Raw genomic sequence first — 10,340 nt, forward strand, 5'->3', positions numbered from 1 at the left:
ACACCCGTGAGAGAGGGCACTCCCCCGGGGGGGGACAGAGGGGGGGACCCCGGGGGTTGCCGGGGGCGTTCCCCCCTCCCGCGCGCGGCCGCGTGCTGCCCCCTGCTGGCCGCGCCCGCCACGGCCACGCCCCATTGGGGCCACGCCCAATCGAGGCCACGCCCACACGGGAAATGCCGCTCTAAGAGGCCGCGCCTTTCTGCGAGACCACGCCCCCAAATGACCACACCCTCATGCTGAGACCACGCCCTCCGTCGAGGCCCCGCCCCCCGGCGGGCTCCGGTTCCCGTTCCGGTTCCGGTTCCGGTTCCGGTCGCGGTGCCCAGGCAGGTGAGGGGCGGCAGGGCCGCGGGGAGCCGTGAGGGGAGGGCGGTGCCGGGGCCTCCCTTCCCTGCCCGTGCTGCTCGCGGAGCTCGGGGCCGCCGGCGGGGGTTGCGTTGGAATTCGTGAGTGTTTATTTGTGAAAAAGAACCGAGGTTTATAGACGGGTTTGGGTTTTTTTTTTTTTCCCCCGCTATAGCCTGATCTGCCTCCTCAGAGAAAGGTGTGATGAGTGTGTTTAATGCATCTAAAAATATATGTGTGCAGCCCACTCAACCTGTCAGGAGTGGTGCATGCCCTTATTTATTTATTTATTTACACGTACGTGCTGATAATAACAAAAATATTCCGACTTTAAAGCACTGTAAAACGAACAGAAAAACAAACCAGTTTTATCTTTTACTAGCTTATTTTAATGGGACTGTTTAACTTCAGTAAAGAGCGATAAGGAAATGAAGATGTGTGTTTTAGAGATCTTTTGTGCAGCGATTGTCTCGTTATTCCTCCCGCTGGGGTCTGGGGGCTCCTTGGCCTTTCCTCGCCGTGGGCTGCGGGGAGATTTGGGGGCTTCCCGGCCTTGCATCCCAGGAGGGACCTGTGGGGTCGGTGCTCCCCGGGGTGGCCCCATCCCCGTCTCCCATAAAAACCAGGCAGGGCTTTGCTGGTTACAGACCCCCGGGTTCCTCGGAGCACCCCCAGCCTGCGGGGGCTGCTGGCACGGGGGCTTTGTGCCCAGCCTGGCCCCGCCTGGGGCGTTTCCGAGCCCAGATAACTGCGGAGCGCAGCGCTGCCTGCAGGAGATAACGTGGAGACACCAGATCGGTGTGTGGGAGGAGATCCCTGCGCTGCGCTGCCTTTATATAAGGAGGGGGGAGGCTGTGTTTTCTTCTGTGTTCAAACCTGCTGAAAGCCTCGTTTGTTTTGAAAGGAGGGAGAAGCCCCTCGGAGAGGGGGCCGGGGTGCGGGAGGACAGCGGTGCCGCGCTGGAGGCCCCCGGGCAGGGGTGCACGGGCAGAGCACGATGCCTTTCCTGCACGGCTTCCGCAGGATCGTGCTGGAGTACCAGCCCCTGGTGGATGAGCTCCTGGGGCTGCTGGCCACACCTGACACGGAAGGGCAGAGCTCCCTGGAGAGGTAAGAGCAGGGGGCTGAACACCCATGGGTGTTTCTGGGGGATGGTTGCAGCTCAGGGAGGTGGCCGAGGTCGGACAACATTGGCCTGGACAGCCCCCAGTCCTGGGGAGCAGCTCATCCCACAGACCCTCCTTTTGGGAATGGGGAGGTGGAGCAAGGCAAACACAGGAGCTGTGGGGGCTCCCCAGGAACAGCTCTTTCTGCCTGACCCCTGCAACAAAGCCCAAAGTAGGGCTCAGCTCAGGCCCTGAGGCTGCTGTGTAACCCCACAACCAGCGGGTCAGAGACCCACTGGGTACAGGACCAGAGGGAAGACCAGGGGTTTTCCTTCTTCCCTGGTGCCACCTTGACCCTTGCACACCTGAGCTATGTTCTCTGAGTAACCGCTGGGTTTTTGTGTGTCTCAAGCCCTGCCTGCCTGGACAGTGACAGGAGCCAGCTCTCAGCTGTGAGAAGAGTCCTGGAGAGGGAGAACCACTCCCCATTTTATCAGGAAGGTGTGAGCTATGCCCTGCTGAAGGTCACCGAGCTGGGGCTCGTCCCAGCTGCAGAAATCCTCCTGGAATTTGGTGCTGACCTCAGCTTTGAAGGTGAGGCTGGTGGGAAGGGGGCTGGGCCAGGAGGAACCAGCAGATGAGAAGCTGCCCTGGGAGGTGGGGATAGCTGGGGCAGAAAGAGGGGGTGCTACCAGCTCAGACACTCCTGCTCCTTGCTGGAGTGATGTGGATGTGCCTTGTGGATACCCAGCCACAAGGACGGGCTGAGGGACACCAGGGGCTTGGGGGCTTTTGGCGGGATGGAGCCATTGGAGCAGCAGGAGCTGGGGTGCCTGTGACAGCCCTGTTTTCACAGGCATCACTGTGCTCCCAGGGCCCTCCCCACTCTTGGCAGGCGCTGGGGCCATTCTGGAGAAGCCCTTTGTTCTCTCTGACTGTTTTTATCCTCAGACCCAGTCACCTACTACACCCCGCTGCACATGGCGGTGCTGCGCAACCAGCCGGACGTGGTGGAGCTCTTGGTGCGCCACGGCGCCGACATCAACCGCAGGGACCGGGTACGGCCTGGCTGCCTGGGCACGGCCAGGCTGAGCCCCCCAAGCCTGAGCTGCTCTGCTCTGTGGGGACAGCCCTCCTGCTTCCCTCCTCCTGGGCCTCACCCTGCGCTGCTTCCCCTTGGCACATCCCTGTGCCCGCTGTCCATGGTGCTGTGGCAGAAGGTCGGGTTGCCTTTGGCTGAGCCCCTGCCTTGGAGCAATGTGTTGGGAGGAGGCTGGAGAGATAAACTTACTGTGGCCAAGAGAAAACCCCAACAGCAACTCCCTGCTGACACTCACAGTTTTCAACATCTACCAGTGCGTTTTAACTGTTTTTAACTGTTCTGCAGATCCATGAGAGCAGTCCCCTGGACCTGGCCAGCGAGGAGCCCGAGCGGTTGCCGTGCCTGCGGCGGCTGCTGCAGCTGGGGGCCGACGTCAACGCCGCTGACAAGAACGGTCCGTGCGCCCCGCCCGGCTCCCCCAGCTGAGGGTGGGCTGGGACAGGGCACAGGGCTGGGGCCATTTGCTGCTGCACTGCTCCCTGCTTACAGTCGGGTTTGGGAGCTGGGAGGAAGCTGGCAGAACATCCCTGCACTCAGTATTTTCTCCTGGTGTGCTGGCTGTGTGAAAAGGGCTGTGCGGTCTAGGGGAGGTGGGGTGGGGCTGTGCCTCTGTTGTCCTGAGGTGTCCACTTGCTCTAGAACTCTCTTCTCCATGGCACATAGACCTACTTAGGCCACCACCAACCCTGCATGTGTGGCCTGTGACTGTGCCCAGAGCTGGGCACCATCACGGGGACAGTGGAAGCCTGTGCCAGAAGAAGGGTTGTCACTCCCTGCGTTTGGCTGTCTGATGGGTGGGGCAGATTGTTTTCCTTCCTGTCTTTTGGGGTGTCACCCTGTCATCCTGTGACTGACTGATTGCTCCATTGCAGGGAAGACAGCACTGCTGCATGCCCTGGCCAGCAGTGACAGTGGCCAGATCCACAACACCGACAGCATCCGTCTCCTGCTGGAAGGAGGTAAAGAAAACCTTCTCCCCTTTCTGGGCTGGCTGATTCTTTGTGTAGCACCAGGCACTGCCCTCCTGACTCCTTTATGGAGTCAGAGTAAAGCCCAGGGGTGCTGGAGTTGATGCTGGCCTGGCCTCACGCTCTGCAGTGTCAGTTATGTTCTCTGTCCCTTCCTGCAGGTGCAGATGTCAGGGCTGCCACCAAAGATGGTGACACTGTCTTCACCTATGTCATCTACCTGCTGGGAGAGATGGCGTTCAGCTACACCGAGGAGGAGGCCGAGGACATCGAGCGCTTCTGCTTCCGTGTCACGCAGCTGCTGCTGGCCCACGGTGCCAACCCCAGCGAGTGCCCAGCCTCAGAGTCCCTCACACACTTCTGCTTAAAAAGCTTCAAAGACTACTTCCCGCTGCTGCGGTTCTTGCTGGAGTCAGGCGCTGCCTACAACTGCTCCCTCCATGGTCCCTCGTGCTGGTCCGGCTTCCACATCGCCTTTGAGCACCTCTGCTGGCACCTCAGTCGCTTCGACGATGAAACCTATTCCTCAGACCTCATCCAGAAGGGTCAGACTCTGCTGGAGCTCATGATGGCCAGTTCACAAGCCATCCAGCTGCCCAGCAATTTTGAGGTCAACACCAGCAGCTGTAGGGTCCATGGGGAGAAGGTCCAGACTCTGTTCTGCTCTCTGAAGCAGCTGGAGCGCTCGCCACAGGCACTGAAACACCTGTGCAGGGTGTTCATCCGGCAGCGCCTGAAACCGTGGCCAGTGGATGACAAAATCAAGGCTCTGCCTCTCCCAGACCGGCTGAAGTGGTACCTCCTCATCGACCACACTGCTGCTGGGCACGAGGACCTGTGAGCCTGACAGTGCCTCTCTGTCTGCTCCCTCCACAGTCCTGCTGTGCCTACAGCCACCATCTCTGCTCTGAGACAGTTTTCTCTGCAGCAAGAGGTGCTGCCCATGGAGTCCCTCTCTGTGGCATTCTGGGGGTGTTTTCTTGGGCACAATGTCACACTTGTGTTTGTGAAGGTCTCGTTGCTCTGGGGCACGTCATGGGGAGGCAGGCAGAGCTCCTGGGCGTGGGGGAGCTGGATACTGGGGCTGGTTTGGAGGGAGATAAGCAAAGGCCTGGGGTCAGGATCAGTGGGTTGGAGGCTGTGACTGGACAGGCAGCCTGTCCCCTCTCTCCCAGCCCTGCCATGGGTGGGTGATGCAGTGCCTTAGGTGTCCAGTGGAGTTGAGAGATGCCTCGGGGTGCTGGGAGAAGGAAGAGGTGTTCTGGCTTTCCTGCCTCTGGTCCTGGTGGTGGAAGTAGGTCTGGCATCATCCTGTGGGTGTGGATGCCTTCCTTGCTCAGTGTGGACTTCTGACACCGGGGATGGGAGCGAAGGGAAGCGGGGCTGGCAATGGTGCCCGAGTGCTCCATGCCCTCTGAGTTTCTGCACCCCATCCTGGCACAGAGGAACATCCACCAAGGACATCTGAGAGTTACTGGGCTCCAAAACACACATGATGTTTCCTAACATCCTTGTGCAAGGATGAGGAATGGGCAATCAGCAGCTGAGTGCCTTGTGCCTCCCCATTCCTTGGCTCTTTCCCTTGGTGACCGCTCCCAGGATCTTATTCTCCAGCGCCTCCTTCCCAGAAGGAATTGCTGCACCTGGAGGGCTCATGTTCCAGCCTTGCCACAGCTGCCTGGCTCCCCTTTCTAGGCACCTGCTTCCTCGTGACGTGCCAAAGGCTGGCCACAGAGCTGAGCCCCACACAGTTTTGTTGGTTTGTACTGTTTTTCATGGGGGACAGATGCAGAAGATGAAGAGGGAAAATCTTTTCTGGTTAAAGATAGTTTGTATCGGGTGGATCTGGGATTCACTGGCATTTGAAACTGGAACTGTGTGTCCTGATGAACTGGTGCTTAAAAAAAAATCCAGTAATGTGATCAAATTCTGCCCTGGTGTCTGGAATGGGAACTGAACAATTAAACGAGGCCTTCTATAATAACAATAGGGGTTTGTTTTTCCTTAGGAAAGGTGGGGTGAAGGACAGGAATGGGGGGATGGCTGGAGGGTCGAGCTGCAGCCAACTCTGCACCTGGGCTCACCCCTGGCATGCTGCTGTGCCAGTGCTGGCCACCTTGGGTCAGTGGCCAGACTTGAGTAAATGAAGGGAATATGGCCAAAGAGGGGATGGGAGTGTTCAAAGCCAGGCAATGGTGTGGGGTGCTGGGGGAGCAGTGTCACAGCGATGGAGCTGGAGGTGACAGCCTGGATGGGTCTGGGAGCAGCTCAGACCACACCAGTGCACCGCTGGGGTTGCAAGGCTTTGTCTGGGATACCCCCATCCCTGCAGGAGGATGTGGGGACTCAGGGTCACACACACCTCCCTTTTCGCTGCCCATGTAGGAGACCTGCTCAGGGGTTTAAAGGTGAGGCCCCCTCAAAGCCCCAGAACCTGGTGTTGCCTCCCCACACCACCACGGGGAAACAGCTGAGGTTTTCTCCCCTTCGCCTTACCCAGCTCATTGCTGAGCAGCAGGAAGGGGTCAAACACCCAAGCAAGGAGTGGAGCCCAGTCCATGCCAAAGGTGCCCCAAGCTCCTGTTCATGAGCAGGAGCCCTGTGCACTGCAGCCAGCAACCTGCTCCAGCCCATGGATCACCCCGTGCATGGGAGACCCTCTTGCTCCTGTCCAGAGCCCCTGAGGGGGACATGGAGCCAACATGCATCCGACAAACCTCACGTGCAGAAGTGCAACAGCAGGAAAATGTATTTGGCAAACACCTCTTTTCACAAACAGCAGCAACTTGGAAGACAAAGTCCCGTCCTTGTCACCAGCCCCTGGAAGGGGAGTCACGACACGGGAGAGACCTTCTCCCGCTGCCCTCATCTCATGGCAAAGGTGTAGACGTGGTAGATCTCATCAGGGAAGTTCTCCTGGCGCTCCTCTGCCAGGAGGTGCAGCCCAGCTCTGCGGATGATCTTATGGACCACGTCCAGGTCCCGGCAGACGCTGCTGTCCACATCGTCCATGATCACACCCTCCTGAGCCATGTTGTCCTTGATGACCACGATGCCGTTGGGCCGCAGGCCGGCACGGCAGCGCTTCAGGAAGTCGGAGAGGTGGTTGTCAGTGAGATGTCCTGCAGGGGCAGAGCAGGGGTTAGAGGGCAGAGGGTGACCAAGGGGAGGAAACACAGAAGCTGCATTTGGGATCCCTCCGGATCCAAGTGGCCAAATACTTGAGACATCTGCAGGGAGAGCTTTAGCTTGGGGGTGTCCAACTTGTGTCTCACTACTTAACTCCATCCAACCCACACCTCTGCTCTGGCCTCTGAGGGCTTGGGGGGAAAAAATACAGGGCCCCTCCAGGGACAGCTGTGCACCCTAGGCCCCCACCCATGCTGTGATGCTCATCCTCCAGGCAGACCTCAAGCTGCTCTCCCCAGTGCACAGGGTACCTGGCCCTCACAGGGGGAAAGACCCCACAAGCAGTGACCCTCACCGATGACCCACTGGATCCAGATGACATCATAGGAGTTTGGCTCAGGGCTGAAGTCCTGGAGGCCGCAGCAGAAGTAGTTGCGCACTCGCCTGCCCTCCTCGCCCAGGTAGCTCTTGGCCTTGGTGAGGAAGTCCTCTGTCACATCCACCATGTCCACTGTCTTGAAGAGGGGCAGCAGCAGCCGCTTGGTGATCCGGCCAATGCCAGCCCCGCAGTCCAGAGCACGGGTTGTCCCCGTCCTGTTGGGGCCATCCTGCAACAACCACCGTGAGGGGTGAATCCCACTGCGAGGCACCCACAGAGGAGAAACGGGACAACCACACAGAGGATCCCATGGAGCAATTCAGAGGGAAGAGCCCAGCTCCACGCTAGGAGAAGGGTGGGGGTTTAGGAGCGTGACAAACTGTGCCACCTACCCGCAGAAACCTCTGCAGGAACTTCCTGGAGCTGTTGATGTCGATGCTGGAGATGTGGCCGTAGCCCCCCAGCATGCCATCCACCGTGGCGGGCACATCCTTCCAGTACTTCTCTGCCTTGGAGTAAAACTCAAACTCGTTCTCCACCACCTCGCTGGTCATGCTGGCCAAGGGCACGTGCCCGCACGGGACTCACTGCTCCCCTGGGATGGGACAACCCCAAACCAGCGAGGAATGAGTCAGTTCTGCCACCCCCACACCTGTTTATCACCCCTTCCCCCTCTCCAGGGATACTGCAAACTACAAAAACCTTCAGCTGAGAGCAAGAAGGAACAAAGACGTAAATCCTGTTATTTTCTGAAGACCAACAAGTCCAAAACCACTCCCTGGGCAGATGCCTCAGCCAGAACAGGCAGGCAGAGCCTTGCTCAGCAATACACGCAATTATACAATTATATTTTAAGGCTGACCCACCCTTTTCACCTATTCTCCCTCTCATTTCCCTGTCTTAACATTTTACAAATTCCACGTTTATGTGTGGCGACAACCCCATCAGTCACCTCCAATTACATCTCGAGTTGCTAGAAGTTATCCTGAGCACCTACCTGAGGATTGTAAATCCCAGCCATGACCATAAGTTAGATATTTGCAATATAATAATGTCAAGGTATAATCAGCAATACAAGCTATAAATCCCCCCCAGGCATCTCATAATTCAAACCACTATGGATTTGATTAACTGCGCTGGGGATTAGAAACTAGATTTAAGGTGGCCAAAGGGTAAATTCAAGGACTTCAAACACCTTTACAAATAAAGAAATATATAGAGTTCGTGGCTTGAATTTGCTGGCAAATACCCCATTAGACACAAAACCTTTTCTATGGCAGCTTAGACAGGTTTGGTGGCCCCACGTGGCCTCAAACAGCCTAGGGATAGGAAAGGGGGACATGGCATCTCAACTTACAGGTCACCGGTGGAAATCCAGTTTGGCTCAGTGGTGCCAGGAGCCGGTCTACGCTGTGATCTAGGAGCAGAGAAGATGGGATTTAAGTGCCAAATCACCCTTCTAGTCCTGTAAGTGTGACCATGGCCCCAGGAAAGCACAGGTAAAAGACACCCCAGCCCCACAGACACACTCCCAGGGAGGCTGGGGGACAGGAGCTGCTGCTGCCCCTTAGCTCAGAGGCTGAGCCACGAGTGTAGCCAGTGCATGGAGGGTTCTCTTTCAGTGCTCCTGTCCGTGCTCCAGTTTGAGCAGTGCTCCTGTCTGATCTCACGGGCTGGGACCCAGGCTCACCCTCCCGGCAGTGACCCCATTCCTTGGCCTAGTGAGTCCCTGGTGACTCATTTTTCAGGGTGTCACAGGCTACCAGCAGAGGCAGAGAGCACCCAGCCCCCCCCTTAACCCGAACCTAAACCTGAACCCGAACCCTCCCGCTGCCCCAGGAGCCCCTGAAACGCGGCCGGTGCCCGCGGAAGTGCGGGCAGCTGAAGGCCAGGACTCGCCCCATGGACGCTGCCGCCGTGGGGAGAAGGTCACACGGCGTGGAGGGGTCACCTCAGTGTGGGGCCCCGAGCCCGAGCCCCGGGGCCGCTCGCAGGGGACGGGGGTGCGCGGGCGGGGGCTCCGCAGGCCGAGGGGGTTGAGGCGGCGCCGCCACGGGGGTCCCATCCCGGGCCCGGGGGCTGTCACAGCAGCCCTACGCGCTGCGAGGGGGCGGTCCCCGCTGCAAGGCCCGACCCGGCCCTTTCGCCTCCCGCCCATCGGGGCTGAGCCCCCCCGGCTCCAGGCCCGCGGCGCTGTGGACCCCGCGGGCCGCCGGGTGCAGCCCTACCCCGGACCCGGCCCGGGCAGCTCCGCCGGCCCCTCCCGGCCCCCCCCGCGGCGGCGGCCCGTGGGGAGGCGTGCTGGGAGTGCCGGGGGTGCCGGGGGTGCCGGGCGCTGCCCGGTGCCGCCGCTCCCGCCGCTCCCTCGGGCCTCGGCCGCGACCCCCGGGGCCCCCCCGTTACCTCCGGCGGCGGCCGCGCGCTGCGCCCCCACGGGACGGGCGGCCGCGGGGACCAACCAGGCGGCGGCGTGGCTGTGACGTCATAGTGACGTCACGGACGGGCCCTGTCCTGCTCTCCCACTGCTGCCCGCGAGGGGGCGCTCCGGGCCGGCGGCCGGGGTGGGCAGCGGTGGGACGGACTGGGACGGACTGGGACGGACTGGGATGGACTGGGATGGACTGGGACGGACTGGGATGGACTGGGATGGACTGGGACAGGCGGGGGAGCACTGGGATGGACTGGGACGGATTGAGATGGACTGGGACAGTCGGGGGAGGACTGGGGCGGACCGGGCAGCCCCAGGGGAGCCCGCAGGTACCGCGCGGTTCTTGAGGGGCAGGCTACCGCGGGAGCGCGGCCGGCCGGCACCGGGGTGACGGGACCCGGGGTCGCCAGAACAAGAAGCCGCGGGGGTGTCCTGCCGGGCTGCCCGCGTGTCCCCGTCCCGGCTCCCGCTCCTGTCCCGCCGTTGTCCTTGTCCCGGTTCTTGTCCCGGTCCCGTCCCGTCTCCTCCCGCCGTGTCCCGTCCTGGTCGTCAGGGGGCGCTGTTGTCCCGCCGTTGCGCCGCGGGAACTTCGGTGCGTCCTGAGGGGGAGCGGGACCCGCCTGTGCCCCGGTACCGACACCCCCGGTACTGACACACCCGGTACCGACACCCCCGGCACCGACACCCCCGGCACCGACACCCCTGGAACCAACACCCCCGGCACCGACACCCCCGGTACCGACACCCCCGGCACCGACACCCCCGGCACCGACACCCCCGGTACCGACACCCCCGGTACTGACACACCCGGTACCGACACCCCCGGCACCGACACCCCCGGCACCGACACCCCTGGAACCAACACCCCCGGCACCGACACCCC

General features: G+C 60.6%; 2 protein-coding genes across 5 annotated transcripts; one reads left to right on the forward strand and one right to left on the reverse strand.

Moving 5' to 3' along the window:
• The first annotated feature begins 282 nt into the window (after positions 1-282).
• ASB6 (ankyrin repeat and SOCS box containing 6) lies at positions 283-5,508 on the forward strand. Of its 3 annotated transcripts, none has more exons than XM_053962182.1 (7): positions 283-330; positions 1,250-1,455; positions 1,864-2,045; positions 2,403-2,509; positions 2,839-2,947; positions 3,426-3,512; positions 3,683-5,508. In XM_053962182.1, the coding sequence occupies exons 2-7, from the start codon at positions 1,343-1,345 to the stop codon at positions 4,360-4,362; spliced, it is 1,278 nt and encodes a 425-aa protein (XP_053818157.1). In that variant the 5' UTR covers positions 283-330; positions 1,250-1,342; the 3' UTR covers positions 4,363-5,508. The 3 variants fall into 3 exon arrangements, with proteins under 3 accessions (XP_053818157.1, XP_053818155.1, XP_053818156.1); XM_053962180.1 differs by lacking the exon at positions 283-330 and adding an exon at positions 359-544; XM_053962181.1 differs by lacking the exon at positions 283-330 and adding an exon at positions 373-446.
• Positions 5,509-6,252: 744 nt separating this feature from the next.
• Positions 6,253-9,508, reverse strand: NTMT1 (N-terminal Xaa-Pro-Lys N-methyltransferase 1). Of its 2 annotated transcripts, none has more exons than XM_053962183.1 (5): positions 9,433-9,508; positions 8,387-8,446; positions 7,422-7,624; positions 7,006-7,258; positions 6,253-6,643 (listed from the first exon to the last, which is right to left on the reverse strand). In XM_053962183.1, the coding sequence occupies exons 3-5, from the start codon at positions 7,581-7,583 to the stop codon at positions 6,387-6,389; spliced, it is 672 nt and encodes a 223-aa protein (XP_053818158.1). In that variant the 5' UTR covers positions 7,584-7,624; positions 8,387-8,446; positions 9,433-9,508; the 3' UTR covers positions 6,253-6,386. The 2 variants fall into 2 exon arrangements, with proteins under 2 accessions (XP_053818158.1, XP_053818159.1); XM_053962184.1 differs by lacking the exon at positions 9,433-9,508 and adding an exon at positions 9,258-9,384.
• Between the last annotated feature and the right edge of the window lie 832 nt (positions 9,509-10,340).

This window comes from Vidua chalybeata, chromosome 21, assembly GCF_026979565.1.
Source record: "Vidua chalybeata isolate OUT-0048 chromosome 21, bVidCha1 merged haplotype, whole genome shotgun sequence".
Lineage (NCBI taxonomy): Eukaryota > Metazoa > Chordata > Aves > Passeriformes > Viduidae > Vidua > Vidua chalybeata.

Coding starts and splice junctions, on each gene's coding strand:
- ASB6 (XM_053962182.1), top strand. CDS start 1,343: ATGCCTTTCCTGCACGGCTTCCGCAGGATCGTGCTGGAGTACCAGCCC. Junction 1,456..1,863: donor GGGCAGAGCTCCCTGGAGAG/GTAAGAGCAGGG, acceptor GTGTGTCTCAAG/CCCTGCCTGCCTGGACAGTG. Junction 2,046..2,402: donor TGCTGACCTCAGCTTTGAAG/GTGAGGCTGGTG, acceptor TTTTATCCTCAG/ACCCAGTCACCTACTACACC.
- NTMT1 (XM_053962183.1), bottom strand. CDS start 7,583: ATGACCAGCGAGGTGGTGGAGAACGAGTTTGAGTTTTACTCCAAGGCA. Junction 7,259..7,421: donor TCCTGCAGAGGTTTCTGCGG/GTAGGTGGCACA, acceptor TGGTTGTTGCAG/GATGGCCCCAACAGGACGGG. Junction 6,644..7,005: donor CTGGATCCAGTGGGTCATCG/GTGAGGGTCACT, acceptor CTGCCCCTGCAG/GACATCTCACTGACAACCAC.